Here is a 21,557-nt window from a genome sequence, read left to right as displayed (position 1 = left end):
GATAGGTGTGGATGATAAATGGATCAATATTGAAGTGTTTTTTTTTTTTTTTTCCCATAAACCACCACCTTTGACCAGCTACAACCAGTAGGTGGCACTATGCACGAAGAATGCAAATAGTAAAAAAATAAAAGACGGAGGAAGTGAAAGTGGAGATTTAGAAAAAAATTAAAACTTAAAAGCATCTCAAATAATGAAAAAGCACAGTGATCACTGGCTGTAAAGTTCATATGCAATTTTGTTGGGTTTAATAATGTAGGATCTTATGGGCAGAAGAATTATACATTTCCATGCTGAACGACTTAAATCCAGGATGTCCACTGATATTTACTTCAAAGTTATTAAAACCAAGACCCAGAGGCCCGCAGTCATACTAGAAAATCCTCAAAGTCAAAGTAAAGACTCATCTCTGCTGGCACCAACTGAGTCTGAGCTAAAACCCGTATCTGGCTAATGTTAACTGCCTTGAAAACAAAGAGTTCTGTGGATGCACCAAGATTCCTCCTCTCCATGTTGTAAATCAGGAATGCCCTGAATGTTAATGATCATCACATGATCTAAAGGCCATTTTCAGAAGAAACCCCCATGGTTGACATGGAAAGACACTCATTTGTCCTTCGATTTAACCAGTTTGACACTTAAAAATTAGACATTTCCTGTGTCACATACTAAAACTCTCTGAGACGAGAGAATTTGAAAACTGTCTCTTTTTAGCAGGACACAAAACTAATGCTCTGCTCATAACTTCAAATGTACAAACAAACTTTTCTTAGTTTTTTAACAATGCATATAGTGCGTGAACAATGCACAGTCTATTTTTTATAATACAATTTTATCTTACACAAATTATTGTAGCCTGATGTAACCTTTAACATATGTGTAGTGATTTGTAATCACTAATAACTGACAAATTGTTGACTACAATCTTTAATCTTGTCTTATTCATGTAATTTTACTAGAATGGTAACCATTCATGATAAAGCACATCATGTTTACTATCGTTGAGATTCTTTCAGCATTTCAGGAATGTTTATGATAATTAACTTTTGATATATTCAGTTTCAGCCATGATTAAACATTGCTCGATTCTGAGTGGGAAACAGAAACCTTTAAAGGGTAACTAAACCCTAAACCAACTTTTTTTAGTTAATGATCTGTAAGAATGGGGCTTTATTAGTACTGGTCATTGATTAAAGTAATTTTTTTGACATTTGTGTATAAAGTGTTTTAATTCTACAATATATGGTGTAAAAACGTCTGAGTGCTGCCCTCTTCAGGTTGAACGGTGGTTACTGCAGTTGAATTTTCCTATTGGCTGTTTGCGGTAGTTCGTGACGTAAGCGGTGAGAGCTGACGTAAGCAGGTTCCAGCTCAACACGCCCTTGGTACGAGCTAGACACTGACCCCATTCTCCCTTGCGCGACTGCTTCGCTAGCATCGTCGGATGCCGATCGCGATGCGGGAGTTAAAACCGCAGTTTGAGCCAGCGGCTCGAATTGATATGGCTCCGGCCCTGTGTCCACAGACAATTCACCCTCCTCCACTTCAGGTGAAGGTGGGGAGAAAAGTCCTCGAATTCAAAAGACCGCTCCGTGGCAAAGCTACTTGCGTCACTCCAGTCACTCTCCATTTTAGAGTCTGACAGCAGCTGTCAATAAATCCGTCACCACGGGTCTCAGGTGCACGCCCCCCCCGCGGTTCGTCCCCTCTATCCCCGCTGGGGTCTGCCCACTTTTCCAGCATTTTTCAAATATTGCTAGTGGGTGGAGTCAGACTCTGAGCAGGGGTTTAGTTACCCTTTAAAACAACAGACTCAATCAACACAAAAGGAGGGATAGAAAGATAATCACATGGTATCTGAAAAGATACTTCTTTTGGCTGAAGACAACTTTGGGGTGTGGCCAACCTCAACAGTACAAAGCCTCCCCTCCTAGGACAAACTACGCTATTCTCTTTATGGTCACATCTCGTCCAGTCTTACTCTCGTGGCTCTTAGCCTTCTTCGGCACCCCTCTGCCTAGGTTTGCATAATGTAGAGTTCAGGAAAGCTTGGAACGAAAAGTTCAGAGGAGTCTTTTCTCCCTCTCTACTGCACAACTCACACGTGACGGGAGTCGCAAGTCTTCCTTGTGGAAGGCCTTGCTTCAAAGCCCTACCTCATTCCACAAACTATCCACAATCTTAACAGAAGTCCAAATCATCGACGGAACAACCAGAACTTTCAACAAAGAGCCAAAGAACCAAAGCAACGCAAGGAAATGCATGTACATCTCCAAACTTTTGCTTAAAGTGCTGGTGTCTATTTAATATAATTTGAGTAACCTGATTGCAAATAGAGTTAGACTAAATGAAGCATCAATGATTCTCAAGGCAATGTCTATAGACGCAATGAAGTTACATTTTCTCTGTACAGATCATTTCCATTCACCTTCTGTTACAGCTCACTTACCAACCTGTCGTTTGTTTGTCTATGTGTTAGTTCGTTTGTTTTAGATTAGCAAAACATTTTTGCTTGTATTCAAAGCTAATTTGACTGGTATATTTTGATATATGGTAAAAAAATCATATCACTTGTTTTTTTTTAAAAGATTTACACTCTGAAGCTCGAACCATATCTAAACATATTTGTAATATTATTTTTAATAAGCCATGAGAATAGTATTACTCCAAAGAATTACAGATGTGTCAAATATCAACTATCAACTCAGTGTGGCAGAGTGATCAGAAGTACACCTTAATTAATTAAATAAGTGAATTAATCATAATTTCCTTAAGCTAATTCCTTACATATGAATTGTGAGCGGATACAACAAGCCTGTTGCATTACATTTTTAATGGAGAATTTTATTCAGATTTCTAATCTGATCATTTGTCCTACATATTAATAATGGATAAATGCGGTATATTTAAATCTGCCCATTACATCTAATGTTCTATTATACGATTCTTGCATATTAATGGTTGTGTACACGGGCAGTTTAATACAAATTTGCTACAATAAATTAATTGTTGCTGAAACACTATTCCAATACGCAAACTAATTGTTTATCTCCCTTAAAGCATCTTATGAGCCAGGTTTGCCACTAGTGCCCCCACAAAACAGGTTCATGATGCCCTTGTTATCATTTATGAAACAGAAAGGTCATCTACAGAAGAAGTTATTATAGTTAACCAATTCTGAATAGCAGCAAAGGGCTGAAAAGACCACCTTAGACAGGCACGTATGTCCAGGCTAGCCCATGCCAGTTTATGTGGCTTAGTACTGATCTAGCTGGTGTTTTTACAACCCAAGTATATTTTGTCACATCATTTGCATCCTCTTTCTCTATGGAAAACTGTGAGTCTTGCACCCAGCTCTATTATCAGGACAGCCATGCAGTTTATCAGAAATGCTTAGTTGGTGAAGCTGGTTGACCAGCATGGTCTTTCTGGAGAAGCTAGTTGCCCAATCTATGATGCTGCTTCAACTAGATAAACAGTCTGGTGGGAATTGCATTTGTGTTCTTACTTACCGTGCCCGTGCTTCTTCCAGAACATTCCCTGGTTTCCTGGCTGGCGCACTCCTGCTAGGAATGCTGGGAGTGACATGACGTGGTGTACGTGGGGTGGTTGGAAGAATCTGAAATTAAATTAAATAAAACGGTGTTAAATCAATTGCCACATGCAACGTTCAGGATTCCCACAACTTTTCCATTCCTTTGCGATTACTGAATTATCAAAAACCGCAGAAAGTACTGATTTCTAGAGAATTGTACAATATTTGAAAGCCGAGCATACCTAGAAAACTCTATATTCACTATAAAAATATAAACACATTCATAACATTTCTGGGCATTTCAGTGATTTTGTCAGGGATAGAAATCAGTGTTTAACTTTTCCTGCAATTTCCAGGTTTTCAATTACTTTCCGTGGCTTTTTATGTGAAACAAAACTTGGGTTCTGTGATGGCACATTAATTGCTTGCAGGAGGACCATGCATAGCGAGTGACAACTTCATGGTACCTTCTTGCTGGGTGTTTTGCGTGGGGTTCTGGAAGAGGCCCGGGTTTTCTCTGAAGTGCGTGGTGTTTGAGAACCTCTGCGCCTCTTCACTATGAGCTCATCTTCACTGTCCATCTTTGCCTCTGCATCCTCATCGCTGCTGCTCTGAAGGTCAATATTAGCAGGTATGAAGCAGTCATCATTATCATCTCCATCCTCACCATCTGACTGCAGGTCACACTTGTTGCCCTGCAAATTCCTTTGTAATGAAGACAATACAACATATCTTTTTAGAAACTTTAAGTAATTAAGAAACTGTGTTCGTAACCTGTTTTACTTCCGTAATGTGACGTATTTGCGAGCGACAATATATTCAACAAGAAAAAACAGTAGGACTGGACCTGACTTTATCCATTGGGAATTGTAATCGTGAAAAGTAGCCTTTGCGACAACTGGTTGAAGGGGAGGGGATTGACAAATAAGAGGGCTTGATGATGTCAGCCAGAAAAAGAAAAAAAAATTGCATTTTACTGAAAAATAATGTTTATTTTTGTTGCTGTTTTTTGGAATAGCATACCATGCACCCCTTTATAGTTAACAAGATAAGAACAATAATGTGTATTAAAGGGATAGTTCACCCAAAAAATGAAAATTCTCTCATCATTTACTCACCCTGCTGCCATCTATGATGTGTATGACTTCCTTGCTTCAGCAGAACACAAATGAAGATTTTTAGAAATGTATCTCAGCTGTAGGTCCATTCAATTCAAGTGAAAGTTCCTATATGATAGGTGTGGGTGGAAAAGAGTTTGTCCCTTTTTACTCCAAATCTTTCAGATGTAAAAGTAAATGTGGAGATTTAGAACAAAAAAGGATTTAATTTGGCTCTGTTTCTCTACCACACCTATTATATCACTTCTGAAGATATGGATTTCACACCTGGATTAATTCTACATTTCCTTTATGTGATTGTTGGAGCTAAAAAGGTCTGATCACCATTCACTTGCATTATTTGGAGCAGAAGAAATAAAAGTCATACACATCTGGGATGGCATTAGTAAATTATAAGTGAATTTTAATTTTTGCATTCATTTTGCACTCAAATATATTTCTTTGATATGGTTAATTTTTTATTGATAACTAAAAACAAACCAAACTTACAGCTGCTTTCTGATGCGTGAGGATACAAGCTGAGCAGATTTCCTCTTAGAACGAGGATTAACAGTAGCACTCTGGACGGGTGAATTTTCATGCTCCTCTTCAGCTCTAACAGTTCGAGCAAATGAAAATGAAACAAAACAGAGTAAGATTAAAAAATAAATAAAAAACACAATGTGGTTAAACCAGTCTGATACGGATTACTTGGCACAATCTGCTACGCTCACACCATTATTAGTACATTTCAGATCTAAAAGCTAAAAATGGCTAGTGGTCACTACATAGAAATGCACAATTTAAAAAAATGTATTGAGATTACAATTACAGCTATCGCATTTATATAATCAATTGTATAATCACGTATAACTGCATTCCATTTAGGTGTACTCCCATTGTGCCAAAATGTTCCATTTACAACATATATTTTCTGAACTGTTATGTGCATGAATTCAAAGGAAAATCTGACATGTTTAAATGAGTCTAAAGGCATATAAGAAATGCTCACTATCCAAATAATACGGTGTGCAATTTATTCAAAATGTGAATAACACTGCTTTTCATGCTTATAATATATTAAAGCAATTCAGGAACAGCTATAAAGTAGTTTTGATGCATAGCCTCAAAATGACATGAATAATCGCATGTACAATATCAGAGGAAATAAATCAGGATCGTGCAGCACTACCATTATATCACACAACTGGCCTGAATAAATGCACCTATAGATTAGAAAATGGGCCAAAAATGTTAAATGGTGACATCATTTAAATGCCAGAGTAAGAGTTTAACTCCAGTGCAGATTGTGCTAACACAAGCTTCACAGTGCATAACTGCACATGGAATCTTCATCACTACAAGGGAACAATGCAAAGGTGACATTACAAGCCTGAACTGTTGAATATTTAAAAATTAAATGGTTGTTTAAATATTCCATATTATTCATGTTTTGTAACGTGTTTACAAGTTAGTGAAGATCTCAGTTGCCTGGCTTTAATTACACACAATTGTGTAATTTTCAGGAGTGCTTTTTGCATCTCATAATGCCTGTAAGCTATGGTATACTGGTAAAATTATCTATGGCTTCAGTGCTGTTTTTTTGTCAGCTTTGTATCTGAACTGGCTATGCATGAGAACTACCAATTCATCTGAACATCATTTTAATTGGTTATATTCTGCCTCCTGCAGGCAAAACATTGAAAATTCAAAAGGCAAGGTGAAAAGGAACCAAAGGCAACAATAAGATGTTTATTAGTCTCTTAACTCCTGTTTTTGTGTTTTGAGATTTAAAGGTGCTGTAAATGATTTTAGCCATTCTGGAACTTAACCAGACCAGCCGCTGAATTAGCCATGACCCCTCTTTCCAAAACATTGCCCTCCAAAGACATGTGTGCACACACACAGACATATTAGAGGCCATTGTGTTAGACCAGATGGAGGGCGATGGGTCCCCCTGAGCAATTTGCCATCTGACCCCGAGTCAGCCTAGGTCCGTTACAGAGACAGGTGTGATATTTCATGGCACCTATTCCAGTGATATTTTACAGGTAATAGGGAAGTTATATGCATGCCATTTCATCACAGCACCTTTACCGCACTCTACATTGCAAGTAAATTTCACACTATACAACCAAAAATGTTTTGTTATTAGCCACTGGCAAATAGATATGAACATTTCACTCGCCAGTGATAAAGTTGTGTCAAAGCACAGAGGCCCTTTTACTGAAAAAAAAAGCTGGATTCAGCCTCGTCTTTCCCTGCATGCTGTCTCATGTGCGCACAGGAAAAAGCACTTGTGTCTCATTCAGTTGAACTCTGAGCATCTCATGGAACCGCACCACATTCGTCACTAGAGCAGCTCTCGAGAGCGTGAAGATGAAACAGAATCTTAAGTCTTCCTTCATGAGAAATAAGGGCTTATGAGTTAATCAGAGAGCCTTAAAATAATGTGTGAAAGTAAAGAATTTAAGGCATAAATATTTTACTATTGCAAATATAATAGCTATACATGTTGGCTGGGTTACAAATGAAGCAAAAGAAAACAAAACATTGAAAAAGTCCAATGGATCACAAGAAAATCAGACAAATACGATACATTTTAGTTATTTAGACATATTTCTAGAATTAAAATTTAATTTTAATTATTTGAAATTTTATACATTTGACTGTCATCATACGTTTTTGAAGCCTGAAAAGAAAATCGTATACCCTTATTTTATTATATGACCCAAGCGAAATTTGTATAAATGACTTTGTTGTGTGCATGAAGCACACATAGTGAGTTTGTATGGTAAATATTTTGTCATATTCATGAAACACCTAAAACAGACAATTAATCATCATAGCCCTAAAACAGGCAATTCATTGTCATCATCGCAATTATTTGTTTTGACAATTAAATATCAACCTAATAATAAATTATTAGGTTCCTACCTTGTGAATTGTTAAAAATGTGTACGAAATTTCAAAGAGTGACAACAGCTTGTATCATTATTAAAAATGTGATTTCATGATATCATATAAATTGATAGAATTTAAAATTTGTACATTTTTAAAAAGCAAAAATGTGATTAAAATCATAAAGCAATATATATATATAAATAAAATAAAATATATACTATATTGCGTGAACATATATGAAGAGGACCCCTTTTTCAGTTTAGTTACATTACGCTTACATGTGGTCAAATGTCTGGTGAGTAAATACAATTATTTACTTGACAATGACGATTCTTTCTCCAACATGATCGTAGAGGTTTGATTTAGTAAAAGTATTGCTGTTAAAAATTTATTTCACATTGCAAAGTTGTTGAATGCAATGCTCTGCGAATTTATATACGACCCTGACTATCAATACTTCCACACACTAATACATCATTAGAAGTACTGCAGCAGTAAATGAGTGGCCACAGTAAAGAGAAATAGGAATAAGATTATAGAGAATTCCAATACTTACAGAGCAGCCAGTGCTGGCTCTCTGAGTGCAGAGGAATCATTCCTCCTGGATGGAGTTCTCGGCCTGTTTAGAGAGCAGACCATTTACATTAGTAGGTCACATTAGTACAAGTTATTTCAGAGTTCTTTCAGTTGCATATCAAAAACATAAACAAATGTAGAAAGTGAAGTAGGAGCCACCAGTGCTATAAATGAAAGGAGCATTAGCTGTGTGCTTAAACAGTGCATTGTTTTCAAATAGAAGTGTGTAATGAACAATAGCCACGTAGTGTTTGTGTTAGATAAAGAAAAGCAAAAATCCTGAAAAATGTGTCTATGTATTCTCTGTGTCTGATCTACAAGAGTACTCACTTCAGGCCTCTTAAACCTGTTCTCCTGGGGGTTGCCTCTCTTTTCCGGGGCGTTCTGCCTGTACTTATTAGTGGCTCTGGATCTTCATCAGCAAAGGCACTAGAACGGCAGTGGGACTCATAACTAAACTCTACTTAATGTTACCATATATGCAATATGATTTCAACTGACTCTGAAAGGAAAAGTTCACCCAAAAATTTAATTTCATCATTTACTCACCCTTATGGCATCCTACATGTGTATGACATTCTTTCATTAGCTGAACTCAAATGAAACATTTTAGAGCTCTAAAAATCACTTAAGTCAGCATAAAATTAATTCATGAGTCTCCAGTGGTTAAATAAATATCTTTAGAAGCATTGTGATGAGTGTGGGTGAGAAACAGTTCAATATTTAAGTCCTTTTGTCTATAAATTCTCCTCCATGCTCACTTAATCGTCACTTTAACATTCTTCTACTTGTGTTTTTGGTGATTCACATTATTCATGAATATTGCTTACTGGGCAGGGAGAAGAATTTCTAGCAAAAAAAGGACTTAAATATTGATCTGTATCTCACCCACACCCATCATATCTGTTCTGAAGATATTGATTAAAACACTGGAGTCGTATGGATTATTTTATGATGCTTTTTGGAGCATTACAATTTTGGCACTGATTTTAATGCTCCTGTGAGGACCTACAGAGCTGAAATATTCTTCTAAAAATCATAATTTGTGTTCTGCAGAAGAAAGAAGGTCATACACATCTGGGATGGCATGAGGGTGAGTAAATGAGAGAATTTTTGGGTGAACTATCCCTTTAACCATTCACGGCACTACAATAAAGGTAAAGCATGTAACATACTACTAGCAGTACAAAAGGACATTTCAGGTGCCCAAAACACTCTTACCACCCCTTCATTACATTTACCAGTGTTCTGAAAAACTTGAAGTCCCACCAAAACTAACTCTTTTGGGTGAGTCAACGCTTAATAAAACAAAAAAGCTATGTTTTGAAAGTGTCACAGAGCCACTGTGTTTAAATGCTTCAGTGAAACCAACCTACAAATATCTTAGTTGTCTCTGCATATTATAATGGAATAAGAGAAAGTATTTTAACGTAATACATTTACATTTTGAAGTATAGGTCCCTGCAGAACAAAAATGGGCGTTTCCTAATCAGTGGGCATTTCCATTTTTTTTTTTTTTTACTATCCAATGAAAGTGGGGAATCTCTATGTAGTAGGCAAATCCAATGATTGTATATAATAAAAAAATGAAAATAAAAAAAAAGGCCAATCCCAGTTTAAAAATTTGTTCTACAGACACCAGTTCTGAAACTTTACCTTCATAGTGATTTTCAAACAGTCGGCATGGCCATGAAGTGTTAACATAATTAACCCAGACCTCATAAATCAACAGATACATATGTAAAGAGATGTACCTGGATGCACTGTCTTTATCCAGTTTATCAGGGCTGTGTAAGGACAGAGAAGTATTAGCCTCCTCATCATTAAGATTAAGTGGAGTCAGTCTAATTGAAATGCGGCCAGGTGGAGACGTGTTTAACCGAGAAGTCAGCGATGTCTCATTGTGTTCATCAAGAATCTGTCCCAGAACATCATCACGAGTCATGTTTTTACCTGGACCTGGCAAATTAGAACAGAGACATCAATATATCAGTTCTTTGGAGAAATCTTTAAAAGCATAATATATGCAATGTCTACTATTAATGTTGATGGATGGAATTTTCAGTTAAACATGGGACTCACTGCACAAATCCAGCTTCTTGCGAACATTTGGTCCAGAGGCAACTCTGCTTCTCCTCTTTGCACTAAGAGCTTTAGCTGCTGATAGTTTGGAGGCCGAATGGAGAGATTCTGCCTCAGCGGAGGTCATTTTGCCGGTGCTCATGCTGCCGCGGGTGATGGTGCTTGAAATGGCCCGCTTCATTACCGTAGGGTCTGGGGTTGGAAGAATCCTAGCCTGAGACCACCGTGAGGATGGTGGTGGGGATTTGGGGCTCTGAGGGGGTTGCATCAGCTCAGGATCCAACACTCTGAAGGCTTTGGTGTCCCATAAGAGTTTGGCAAATAGTATGTCTTTGCTCTTGCCCTCTGGAAAAGGAGCTTCAGCTGGGACATAATCAATCTAAAAGCAAATATATAAATAACACATTAAATATAAAATGTATTTATTAGAAAAAATGGCCAGCTCATTCACAAAATCTACAGTATTATTACAGCACCTCACATGGCCATTTCGCACAAAGATGACGTATGAAGAATATTTGATTGGACAGAAAAATATTTCCGCCCATTTGAATTACAGCTTTATCTTAGTGTGATGCACATTCACGGTGTATAAAAATTAGACGTCCATTTATATAACAGATTCTACAAGCCATATAGCTGTGCGTACCTGTACTGCGGCAAGAATAGTCTCTGCATCCACTTCATTATCACAAGAGCGGTCCTCGTAATAAAAAATCTCCTGAGGATGGGGGTCTCTGCCCAACAGTTTTCGCTTGTTTGGTGGTACTTCACACAAACGCACAAACCACTGCACTACCGCGGTCTTTTTCTTTCCTGTATCTGGAAACAAATGTATCAGACATTTGTGTAAGAATGCATGCAAGTACTCATATTCTGAATGAAGACATTGTAAAATGTAATATAGGAAATATTTACCATCATAGTAGAGTTTGAGAAGTTGTGCCACAAAGGGATTGTCATCATCATCCCCTTCGATCAGAATGTACTGGCCTAACGACACGGATGCATTCTCCGTCCTTCCCTCAACAGAAATTGTCATGGATCTGAATGAAGATTAATCAGATCAGTCTTGCTGTTACATTCAGGGTTACAACAATTTTTTTGATCAATGAAATCCCATAATTTAAAAAGAGTACTGGCTAAAGGTTTTTAAAAACCATTTAATACAGACTGCACTCACAAATGGCAACTGAGCATTGCTAGTGCTATAGATATTCCATCACTATTGAAATTTCCATGTCTTTTCCAGTTCTGGAAATCAAAAATTTTTAATTCCCTAATATTTCCATGTTTTTGCATTTCGCTTTGATATTTGACCTCAAGGGCTAGGGTGCGTATTCACGTTGGGTTAACCTCCTCTTGAACACCGTAAAGTGGTTCTCGCTCTCGGTGGGGTGCATGGTGAGTTGTCCGTGGATGCCGCGGAGAACAGTGTGAGACACAGTCACTAGGTCTCCGCGGTAACATGCTCAACAAACCATGTGATAAGATGTGTGGATTGATGGTCTCAGATGCAGAGGCAACTGAGATTCATCCTCCCCCACCCGGATTGAGGCGAGTCAATATGCCACCACGAAGAAGGCTTAAAGCACACTTGGAACTGGGCATGCCAAATTGGGAAGAAAAGAGGAAGAAAAAAAGCTAAAAGGGATCCTCTCTTTTTTCCCTGTAATTTGACAACAGATACCTACTACCCAGGGTTGGGAGGGTTACTTTTGATATGTATTCCACTACAGACTACAGAATACATGCTGTAAAATGTCATTTTTAATGTATTCCGTTTGATTACTCAAGTTCAGTGGCGTATTCTAAATACTTTGGATTACTTCTTCAGTACTGGTACTTTTTTTTACTTGTTTTGAGTATAAAAACAGTACAGCAAGACAAAATACACATGTAAAAATATATTCTCTCAAAAAGCTAAATATCTTATTCAGTGTTGTTTCTAAAACCTGGTAACATGTGCATATAAAATGGCTAGAAATAGCATTTTAGCTTAGCGTAAAGCTGACATTTTACACAAGGTTTATTTCTATTCCTTCTGCTCCAAACTTATTTCAAACGTACTTCTCTGTCTGCTCGTATGAATGTAAAACTTCATAAGAAAGTGTTTCACCGCTGTTCAAATGCAATTTGGATTGCATCATTTATTTGTATAAATGTTTTTCATCTGAAAGGACTAAATATTAAAAGAAACAAATGACCAAAAAATGCATATACTAAAATACTTTTTGAACGTAACTGTACTCCAATAACCAATTATTTAAATTGTAACTAAAGTGGAATACAGTTACTTATATTTTGCATTTTAAATACGTAATCCCGTTACATGTATTCCGTTACTCCACAACCCTGCTACTACTGACATTTTTACATTTAACATTTTATTCTTTCGCCAAATAATAAAAAAAAAAGAAAAAGAAAACACACCACCTAAACCTTTTTTACTTTAAGGCGCTGATAAAAAATATTAGAATAGCTTTCAACTTGAAAACATGTTATTTGTACACTTACTCGTAGTATTGCCTTTTCAGTTTCCTGTCTTCATCGATCGGTCTTCCGTTCCACTTGTATGTTCTTCTCATTCTCAGTCTTGTGATGTACCGGCTCATGATGCTGTTCAGATGGATAAAATATCTGCACAGCACAACGCCAGTAATGACAACACCATTGGGGGATAAAGTAACAATGATGTTTACATGGTTTACAAAACAATATATTCAATATCTAAAAACTAATTTTAGTAATAAAAACTTATTTAAAATAATTCCTCATGCAGTCAACTTTAAATCTCCAACACCTCTCGGTCTTACTCACCAACTGATGTTTGAAAAGTTATCAAATGTCTTTAATAAACGCGTGAACATTTAACAATTAAATTATCACGTTATCGTAACCGTCTCTATTAGAAAGTCAAAAATAAAATGCGTATTAAGTTAAACACATCTTAAAACACAGCAGACAGAGAGCATAATCGTGCACCCCACACGGCTATTTCGCGCGCAGATGACGTATGAAGAATATTTGATTGGACAAAAACATATTCCCGCCCATTAGAATTTACGGATGTGACGCATAGATTTCCCGGAAGTAACTCTTCTTTCTGTATTTCTCTGCGGTTCTGTCGTTCATTTATATTTTTTAAGTCATGGCCAATAGAACTGTAAAAGATGCTAACAGCATACATGGAACAAATCCTCAGTATCTTGTGGAGAAGATTATACGGACCCGTATTTATGAGTCCAAGTACTGGAAAGAGGAATGTTTTGGACTTACAGGTGTGTGTGTGTGTGTGCGCGCGCGCGCGCTAGACTACAAATTCTATTTATTTTTCTTGCGGTTATTTACCGTCGACTGAAAATAGCAATGCTTATTTACCATATGTCCAGAATTAAAATGGAAGCAAGCCCCCCTCCTGTATCATTATATTTGGAAGTTGGCGAGTTTTCCTTAATTGTTTACTGTTAGCAACATAAGCAACATATCTTGAGGATGAGAGAAGGAGCCTTGGTATCAGGGTCAGAAATTAAGGAGAACTTGGGCAAACAATGCCCCCAGAATTCAAAATGTGGGGGCAAATATGCCATTGCAACGAATATGTATTGTTTATATGTATATACATTACATATACAGGAAATGTAACATCTAATAGTGTTCTTATTTTGCAAGTATAGTTATATATACTATGGCATAAAAAATTTGTTGCTGTTGATTTAATTGTTGGTGTATGAGGTAACAATTAATTAATTAAGAGACAATTTGTTTTAAATGGTTAGAAAAAAATATGCCATCATAAAGGTAAAAAATGTCTTCTGACACTGACTGGTTCATTACATTACCTTACACTGATCAGCCACAACATTAAAGCCACCTGCCTAATATTGTATAGGTCCCCCTCATGATGCCAAAAGAGCGCCAACCCGAATCTCAGAATAGCATTCTGACATGCTATTCTTCTCACCAAAATTGTACAGAGCAGTTATCTGAGTTACCACAGACTTTGTCAGTTCGAAACAGTCTGGCCATTCTCTGTTGACCTCTCATCAACAAGGTGTTTCTGTTCACAGAACTGCCACTCACTTGATGTTATTTGTTTTTGGCCCATTCAGAGAAAATTCTAGAGACTGTTGTGCATGAAAACCCCAGGAGATCAACAGTTACAGAAATACTCAAACCTGCCCGTCTGGCACCAACAGTCATCCATGCGATTATCTAATCAGCCAATCGCGTGGCTGCAGTGCATAAAATCAAGCAGATACGTGTCAGGAGCTTCAGTTAATGTTCACGTCAACCATCAGAATAGGGGAAAAAAATGTATCTCAATTATTTGGACCATGGCATGATTGTTGGTGCCAGACAGGCTGAGTATTTCTGTAACTGCTGATCTCCTGGGATTTTCACACACAACAGTCTCTAGAATTTACTGTTTATGGTGCCAAAAACATCCAGTGAGCTGAGTGTTCATGAGAGAGGTAAACAGAGAATGGCCAGACTGGTTCGAACTGACAAAGTCTACGGTAACTCAGATAACCCCTCTGTAAAATTGTGGTGAGAAGAATAGCATCTCAGAATTCTGAGATACTGTTTGGTGCAGTTTTGGCAGCACACATTATATTAGGCAGGTGGTTTTAATGTTGTGGCTGATTGGTGTATATATCACTCTATTTATGCATTCTTGCATAATTGGTTTGTCTTGGTCCCCTCTGTCTTATGTAGCTGAGCTTGTTGTGGACAAAGCGATGGAGCTGAAGTTTGTTGGTGGAGTATATGGAGGAAACATAAAGCCAACTCCATTCTTATGCCTTACCCTGAAGATGCTGCAGATCCAGCCGGAAAAGGACATCATTGTAGAATTCATTAAAAATGAAGATTTCAAGTTCGTGTTCAATTTATGTGTTTGCTGTTTGTCATTTTGCCTTTCACATTTTGCCTTTCACACTTAACTTTTGCAATTAATTAATTGTTTTTGTTTAGGTATGTCCGTTTGCTGGGAGCAATGTATATGCGCCTGACTGGAACATCTGTGGACTGTTACAAGTATTTAGAACCTTTATATAATGACTACAGAAAAATCAAAAGCCAGAATAGGAATGGAGGTAAGCACTTTGTTTGATGCACAGAGCTAAATATTCAGTGGTTGTCTGACATTGGATGTTTTCTCCTTGCACAAAGGACTTTTGCAAATAATGATTTACCTTTTTACCTAGAGTTTGAGTTGATGCATGTGGATGAGTTCATAGATGAGCTCCTTCATGCAGAACGTATGTGTGACATCATTCTCCCTAGACTTCAGGTTGGTTAGTCTTTGACTTTTCTTTGGAGAACTGTGAATTTCAGAGGAAGAGTATTGAGTCAAGTAGAGTCAATATGACAGAAAATAATGAGCAAATGTGTTTGTCTTTCATCATCATCACAGAAGAGGCAGGTTCTGGAGGAAGCCGAGCTTCTGGATACACGTATTAGTGCCCTGGAGGAAGACTTGGATGAGGTGGAAACCAGTGAAGAGGAGGATGAGGAAGAAGACAAGGTCAAGTTGAACTCCCAATGTGTAACAATTCATCCAAAGAAAATCCATTGTGGTGGATGACATGATGTCAAATATTCCTGTAAATGTATTTGATATGCCTCCATTCGGCAACTGCAGCCAGAGAGAGCGCAGACACCAGAGCCACATAGACGAAGTTACAGAGATGTTGACCGGCCTCGCAGATCTCCATCTCCACGCTACAGACGCAGCCGCTCACCCAGAAGGTCAGTGACAGCTCCACTCATCCTCCTCACCCCGTTTCCTCCCATAATTTGCACCGTGATAATATCATAGATTGTCAGACTGATATATAAGGATAAAAAATATTTTTGCCTCAATTCAGACGGAGCAGATCACCTAAAAGACGAAGGTATGTGCAATCTGTTATTAACAATTGAAATATTTGCAGTGAAGTTTTAGACATATCAATCAATGATTAGGTACTTTAATATGGTGTTATTTGTCTGATTACTCTCTGTTCATTCAGCCCATCCCCCAGACGCGAGCGAGATCGGGACCGTCACCGCAGCAAAAGTCCTCGGAGACACCGCAGCAGATCAAGGGATAGAAGGCACCGCTCCAAATCTCCAGGTACAGCCAAATAAATATAATTCGAAATCATTGTAAATATAAATATACAGAATATATATATATAATTACACAACCCCAATTCCCAAAATGTTGGGACAGTATGAAAAATGCTAATAAAACAAAAAGGAGTGATTTGCAAATTATATTCACTTTGCTATAATGAAAACACTATAACTACACATAATATATTTTTGTGAATTTCATTGTTTTTTGTTTTACGTTTTACAGTCTTTTCAAATCTGATGATTGCAACACACTCCCAAAAAAGTTTAGATGGAGCAATTTAAGACTAATAACAATTTGACAAGTTGAAATAAGGCGATGTGAAACAGGAGATGTTAAACACGTGAGGTAATTGTGTCTTAATACTGTATACTGTATAAGGAGCCTCCAAAAACAGCCTAGTCTTTCAAGATCAAGGATCATTCAAGACTAGTCAATTTGCCAAGAGATACTTCAGCAAATAATCCAGCACTTTGATAACAATGCTCCCCAAAGACAAATTGGAAGGATTTGGGGCATTTTACCCTCTACTGTGCACAATATAGTTAAAAGATTCAAGGAATGTGGTCAAATCTCAGTACATAAAGTGCAAAACGAAAACCACTTCTGAATGTATGTGATATCTGATCCCTCAGATTTCACTGTCTTAAAAACAGCATTCATTATGGATATCATGAACATGGGCTTGGGATAACTTTGGTAAACCTTTGTTAGTCAACACCATTCGCTGCTGTATCCACAGATGCAAGTTAAGAATTTACTATGCAAAGCAGAATCCCTACATCAACACTGTCCAGAAGTGCTACCGACTTCCCTGGGCTCAGTTTCATCTTAGATGGAAAGTAGAACAGTGGAATCGTGTTTTTTGGTCTGATGAGTCCACATTTCAAATAGTTTTTGCCAAAGAGGAAAAACCATCCAAGCTGTTATCAAAAGTCAGTGTCCATATGGGCCAGGTGTGTTCCAGTGCCCATGGAATGGGTAACTTACACATCTGTGAGAACACCATGAATGCAGACAGATATGTACAAATTTTGGGGCAACATATACTGCCATCCAGCACCATCTTTTCCTGGGACGTCCCTGCATTTTCCAGCAGGACAACTTAAAACCACATATTGCCCTGATTTCAAGTGCATGGCTGTGTAAGCAGAAAGTGTAGGTGCTAGACTGGCCTGCCTGCAGTCCTGACCATCTCCAATTGAGAATGTGTGGGCCATTATGAAGCGCACAATACGGCAACGAAGACCCCGTACAATTGTGCAGCTGGAGACCAACATAATGGATGAATAGGGGAAATTTTCACTTTCTAAACTTAACAAACTTGTGTCTTCAGTGCCCAAATGCTGAATAAGTTTTATTCGAAGAAATTTTAATGTTTCACAGTGGTAAACTTTCTACTGTCCCAAATTAATTGGAGTGTGCTGCAATCATCTGATTTGAAATTACAGTTCATTTAAAAAAGTAAAACATCATATAAAGCGGAATTGTAGTGTTTTCAATTTAGCAAAGGTTGAAGTTAATTTACAAATCACTAGTTTCTGTTTTATTAACATTTTTCATGCTGTCCCAACTTTTTCAAAATTGGGGTTGTGTGCATGTATTTACATTACATTACATTCATTATTTTCTCACAATTTTCACAAAAGAGTTTTTGCCTATTTTGAACATTTAAAATGTCTGTACATGTGTTCCGCTTGCCTATTGATGCTTTTTGAGTAAATGGTGAAACTGACAGTAAATCAATTTTGTCATATTTTCTTTCAGGTCACCACAGAAGTCATCGGCATCGTAGTCATTCCAAGTCCCCAGAAAGGTAAGGCTTGGATATATAAACTGAATTTAGAAATGATTGGCTTTAATTTTTTTCCCCTGTCTTTGTTTCATGCTGTATTTTTCTTTTTTGTTTAGTCGGTCAAAGAAGAGTCATAAGAGAAGTCGAAGAGGAAATGAGTGATCTCTATTTTTGCTTGTTTTTTTATAGATTTAAAAACAAGCCAGTTTATGTTATAAAAAGCTTGATGTCATTGTGTAAATCACCTAGCCCATTTATTCCTCAGAAGTTTTGGGTGTTGTTTTATACTTGTAATCAAGATTTACAACCTGAAGAGTTTTGTTTTTGTCTGTTTGTATGTATATTCCTTAATTAGCTAGACTAATAAGAACTTGATGTGTTGTAGTTTTACCGGGGGTAGCATTTCATCCGTTATAAAGACAACAAATGATTCCAACTGTCAACTAATATTTATTTTACATGAATTAACATAATTGTGTGCATTATTTGAGTTTCTGACTTCAGAGAAAATCGGCATGATTACTAAGTTGAACTGGAACAGCTCAAGCCAATAGAAAGCTGAACCTAACAACCACAAACATACTTTTGTTGTACTTAGGGGGCCTTTATTTTGGATAACTGAAACTTGTAATTGTAGAGCTTTAGAAGGAAAAATAAATCGTATGGAACATTTGCTCAAGAGACTTCTTGACCTCATGTATTACTGTAATTACATGCTTATTTAAAGATGAATTGTGCCATTTCTGCACTACCGAACCAAATTGCAAAAATAAACAGTTTTTAAAACAGCTTTCTGAATATGTCTTCCATTAATCGAACAAACAGATAGTCCCACCCCTCAACTCACACTATTGATTGAGTCAGTGTTGTTCTATTGTAACCACAGAGACAGTGTTTACAGTTCTTGAAAATTAACACAAGCATGACCCTGCATATTCATCTGAGATAGGAGAAAGTATTTTCACACTGAAAAAGTTGCACAGTTCAGCTTCATGTGTCAGCTGGTAAAATTAAATGTGGGTGATCAGCAATATAAAAATTATGCTTTTCATGTTGTCTTTTGAAATTTGTTTTAAAAAGACAAAAAACTATTGAAATTCTGGATTACTAAGGACTTTATAGATACAGTAGCACCTAAATGAGTTGTAGATCAATTCATATTATTTATTTATTTTGTTCGATTACTGTCCAAAATCAAATGGGGTGTTGGAAATGTGTTTCTAAAAGAGCCCTGCTCTCCAGCTCTTACAGCTATGTGGACAAGCATTGTTTTTTGTTTTTTTTATTATTACTTTTTTGTTTTTGTCAAGAGTAATATCAAATCTACACATTATAATGAAACAGAATAGAGAGGCAGGCCCTGTTCTACGGGGGTGCTTCGAACCTTGGAACACCCTCAATTGCAGACCAGGGCCAACTACTGCCCGTGGTTGATATATCATGAACGTCTTTTATCAGATCTTTCATTTATCTGGCTTTGGGACCTATTGCGCATCAACAAGTTTTTAATATGATCAGGGTTGCCAGATAATAGATGCAATACTCCAATCAGAGATTTATACTTTTACGTCGCTTTACGTCATACTTAATTTATGCAATCTGGCAATGCAGTGCATGCGAGTGTGCGCGCTTTGTCTCCACTTCGGAAAAAAAACCTTAAAGTGCTCAATAGTGCAATATTCTGCTCAAAGAAAAGTGTGTTGCAGTCACTCCATGTCCATTCGTGCTGTTTATTGCCAAGTCTGCGAGCAAACCTTTTCAGTGTTGATCTTTGGTAAAATCCCAATAGATCATCATCGCACGTGAGCAAAACCAAACGAGAGAGAAATATGTTTGTTGTTTGTGTTATTTGTGAAATGTCCCTCACACCTGTATGTGAATGTTACTCTGGCAGTAATCATTTCTCAGTGTCATGCAGCCTGTTTTATACAGATGTGTGCTGAATGGGATGCCAAACAAACCATTGACGTGACTCACATCATGAGCGTGTAAACAGGTTGATAATGTTCTGAGAATAAAACAAATGTATGCTTTTCGGCCAATATAAAAACAAGCTTTTAGAATCTATAATATCCAAATATTTTATTTTACTATTAAAGCTTGACTCCTGATGTAGAGTGTTAAATTGAATACTAAATTGCCACTGCATTGAAGAATGGTAAAATAAACAATAATTATCAGTCTTAATTCAGTTTACTACTAGAAATGTAGCAGCAAAACTTCAAGCTATGGCAGAATGGTCCCATCAGTCAGTACACACTTAAGAAAATGATGCATCATTAATTGAGTGCGTGAGTCCACTATGACTTCTGGGCTTAAAAGATACGACTATGCAGAACTTTTATCTTCTCCCTTTTGTGTTCTACTTATTGGCTGATGTGGCCCCTGTATCAAAATAACTGCACACCTCTGCTCAGTTGAATATGAGCACAAGTCTAATACTGTAAATTGTCAAGCAGATTTCCTTGAATCCCATTAAACACAAAAATCCCAGCAGTTTGTGAACACACAATTGCTGCATCAACACGTATAAACGTGTACGATGGTGCAAATCAGCATGTCCTAATTTGCACGTGCAGAATTTTTCTGTCATTTTCAGCAACAGATCATGTGAGGGAAAAAAAATGAAGCAATAAATGTTTTCTACATTCAAAAAAATATATATATTTACGTTTTTTAGTAGCATTTAATAAAAAGTGTACAATACATCTCCACTTTATACACCCCCTCTACAAAAGTATTGGCAGTGTGTAAAGTGATCAATGGAAAGGAGGCGGCGAGAACCGGCTTTTCAATATAAATAATAGTTTTAATGATAAACTTAAAAGAAGACATAAACACACACATGTCCATAAACAATCTCTCTCTCCCGCACGATCCCCTGTAGTCGACCTTTATCCCGGAGGCATAATTAGCCTAATACGGGACCGGGTGTGTAGGATCATGACCCGGCCCCACCCTCCGCCCTGCCAAATTCCTCCCTCGTTCTCTCAGGCTGGGGATCACCATCTACCTGGACGAGGGAGGGGACACTGTAACAGTGTAGTACCCCCCAAAAACACTGTAAAATTGAAAAGGGGGAAAAGGCCAACACAGAGCGACAGTGAGAGAGGAGAGAGAGATGAAAAAAAAAAACCTCTTACTCGCCAGTTCTCCGATACGCCGCAGCTTGTTCCTCGGCCACTCCTCCACCCTCTATCGGACGACAGCCGCGCCTCTCCGGGCGGATCAGAGGCAGTCCTCCAGCCCCTCAGAGTTCTCGGGGAACAGAAGGGGTCTCCCCCACCCCTGGCAGCGGTTCTCTCGCTCCAGGCGGTCGGCAGTGAGCCCTTCCCCGCTCGCGGTCGGCGGTCTTAAACCCCACCGTGTTTCAGCGGCCGGTAGGCGACTCCTGCGCCCCTGGCAGCGGCCCTGACCGCTCCAGGCGGTTGGCTAGGAGCCCCT

At 37.8% G+C, this 21,557-nt stretch overlaps 2 protein-coding genes across 2 annotated transcripts in view; one reads left to right on the top strand and one right to left on the bottom strand.

The window, feature by feature from the left end:
- orc1 (origin recognition complex, subunit 1) overlaps positions 1–13,173 on the bottom strand; it is a 33,196-nt gene extending 20,023 nt beyond the window's left edge. Inside the window, exons 1-11 of the mRNA XM_052140869.1 lie at positions 13,015–13,173; positions 12,712–12,834; positions 11,113–11,240; positions 10,844–11,016; positions 10,195–10,573; positions 9,867–10,071; positions 8,443–8,541; positions 8,093–8,155; positions 5,143–5,247; positions 4,003–4,240; positions 3,513–3,619 (exon numbers count right to left, since the gene is read on the bottom strand). Coding sequence (XP_051996829.1) covers positions 3,513–3,619; positions 4,003–4,240; positions 5,143–5,247; positions 8,093–8,155; positions 8,443–8,541; positions 9,867–10,071; positions 10,195–10,573; positions 10,844–11,016; positions 11,113–11,240; positions 12,712–12,809 — 1,595 coding nt within the window. The 5' untranslated portion in view covers positions 12,810–12,834; positions 13,015–13,173. The remainder of the gene's footprint in view (positions 1–3,512; positions 3,620–4,002; positions 4,241–5,142; positions 5,248–8,092; positions 8,156–8,442; positions 8,542–9,866; positions 10,072–10,194; positions 10,574–10,843; positions 11,017–11,112; positions 11,241–12,711; positions 12,835–13,014) is intronic.
- A 119-nt stretch (positions 13,174–13,292) lies between these two features.
- On the top strand, positions 13,293–18,897 carry prpf38a (pre-mRNA processing factor 38A). Its single transcript, XM_052140888.1, has 10 exons — positions 13,293–13,475; positions 14,914–15,073; positions 15,172–15,293; positions 15,405–15,490; positions 15,614–15,724; positions 15,842–15,948; positions 16,068–16,094; positions 16,212–16,315; positions 18,086–18,134; positions 18,230–18,897. Exons 1-10 carry the CDS (start codon positions 13,346–13,348, stop codon positions 18,273–18,275), a joined length of 942 nt encoding a protein of 313 aa, XP_051996848.1. The 5' UTR covers positions 13,293–13,345; the 3' UTR covers positions 18,276–18,897.
- Positions 18,898–21,557: the final 2,660 nt, after the last annotated feature.

This window comes from Xyrauchen texanus, chromosome 13, assembly GCF_025860055.1.
Source record: "Xyrauchen texanus isolate HMW12.3.18 chromosome 13, RBS_HiC_50CHRs, whole genome shotgun sequence".
NCBI lineage: Eukaryota > Metazoa > Chordata > Actinopteri > Cypriniformes > Catostomidae > Xyrauchen > Xyrauchen texanus.
The sequence above is the reverse complement of the archived record's forward strand: the minus strand, read 5'-3'. Positions and strand labels throughout refer to the sequence as shown.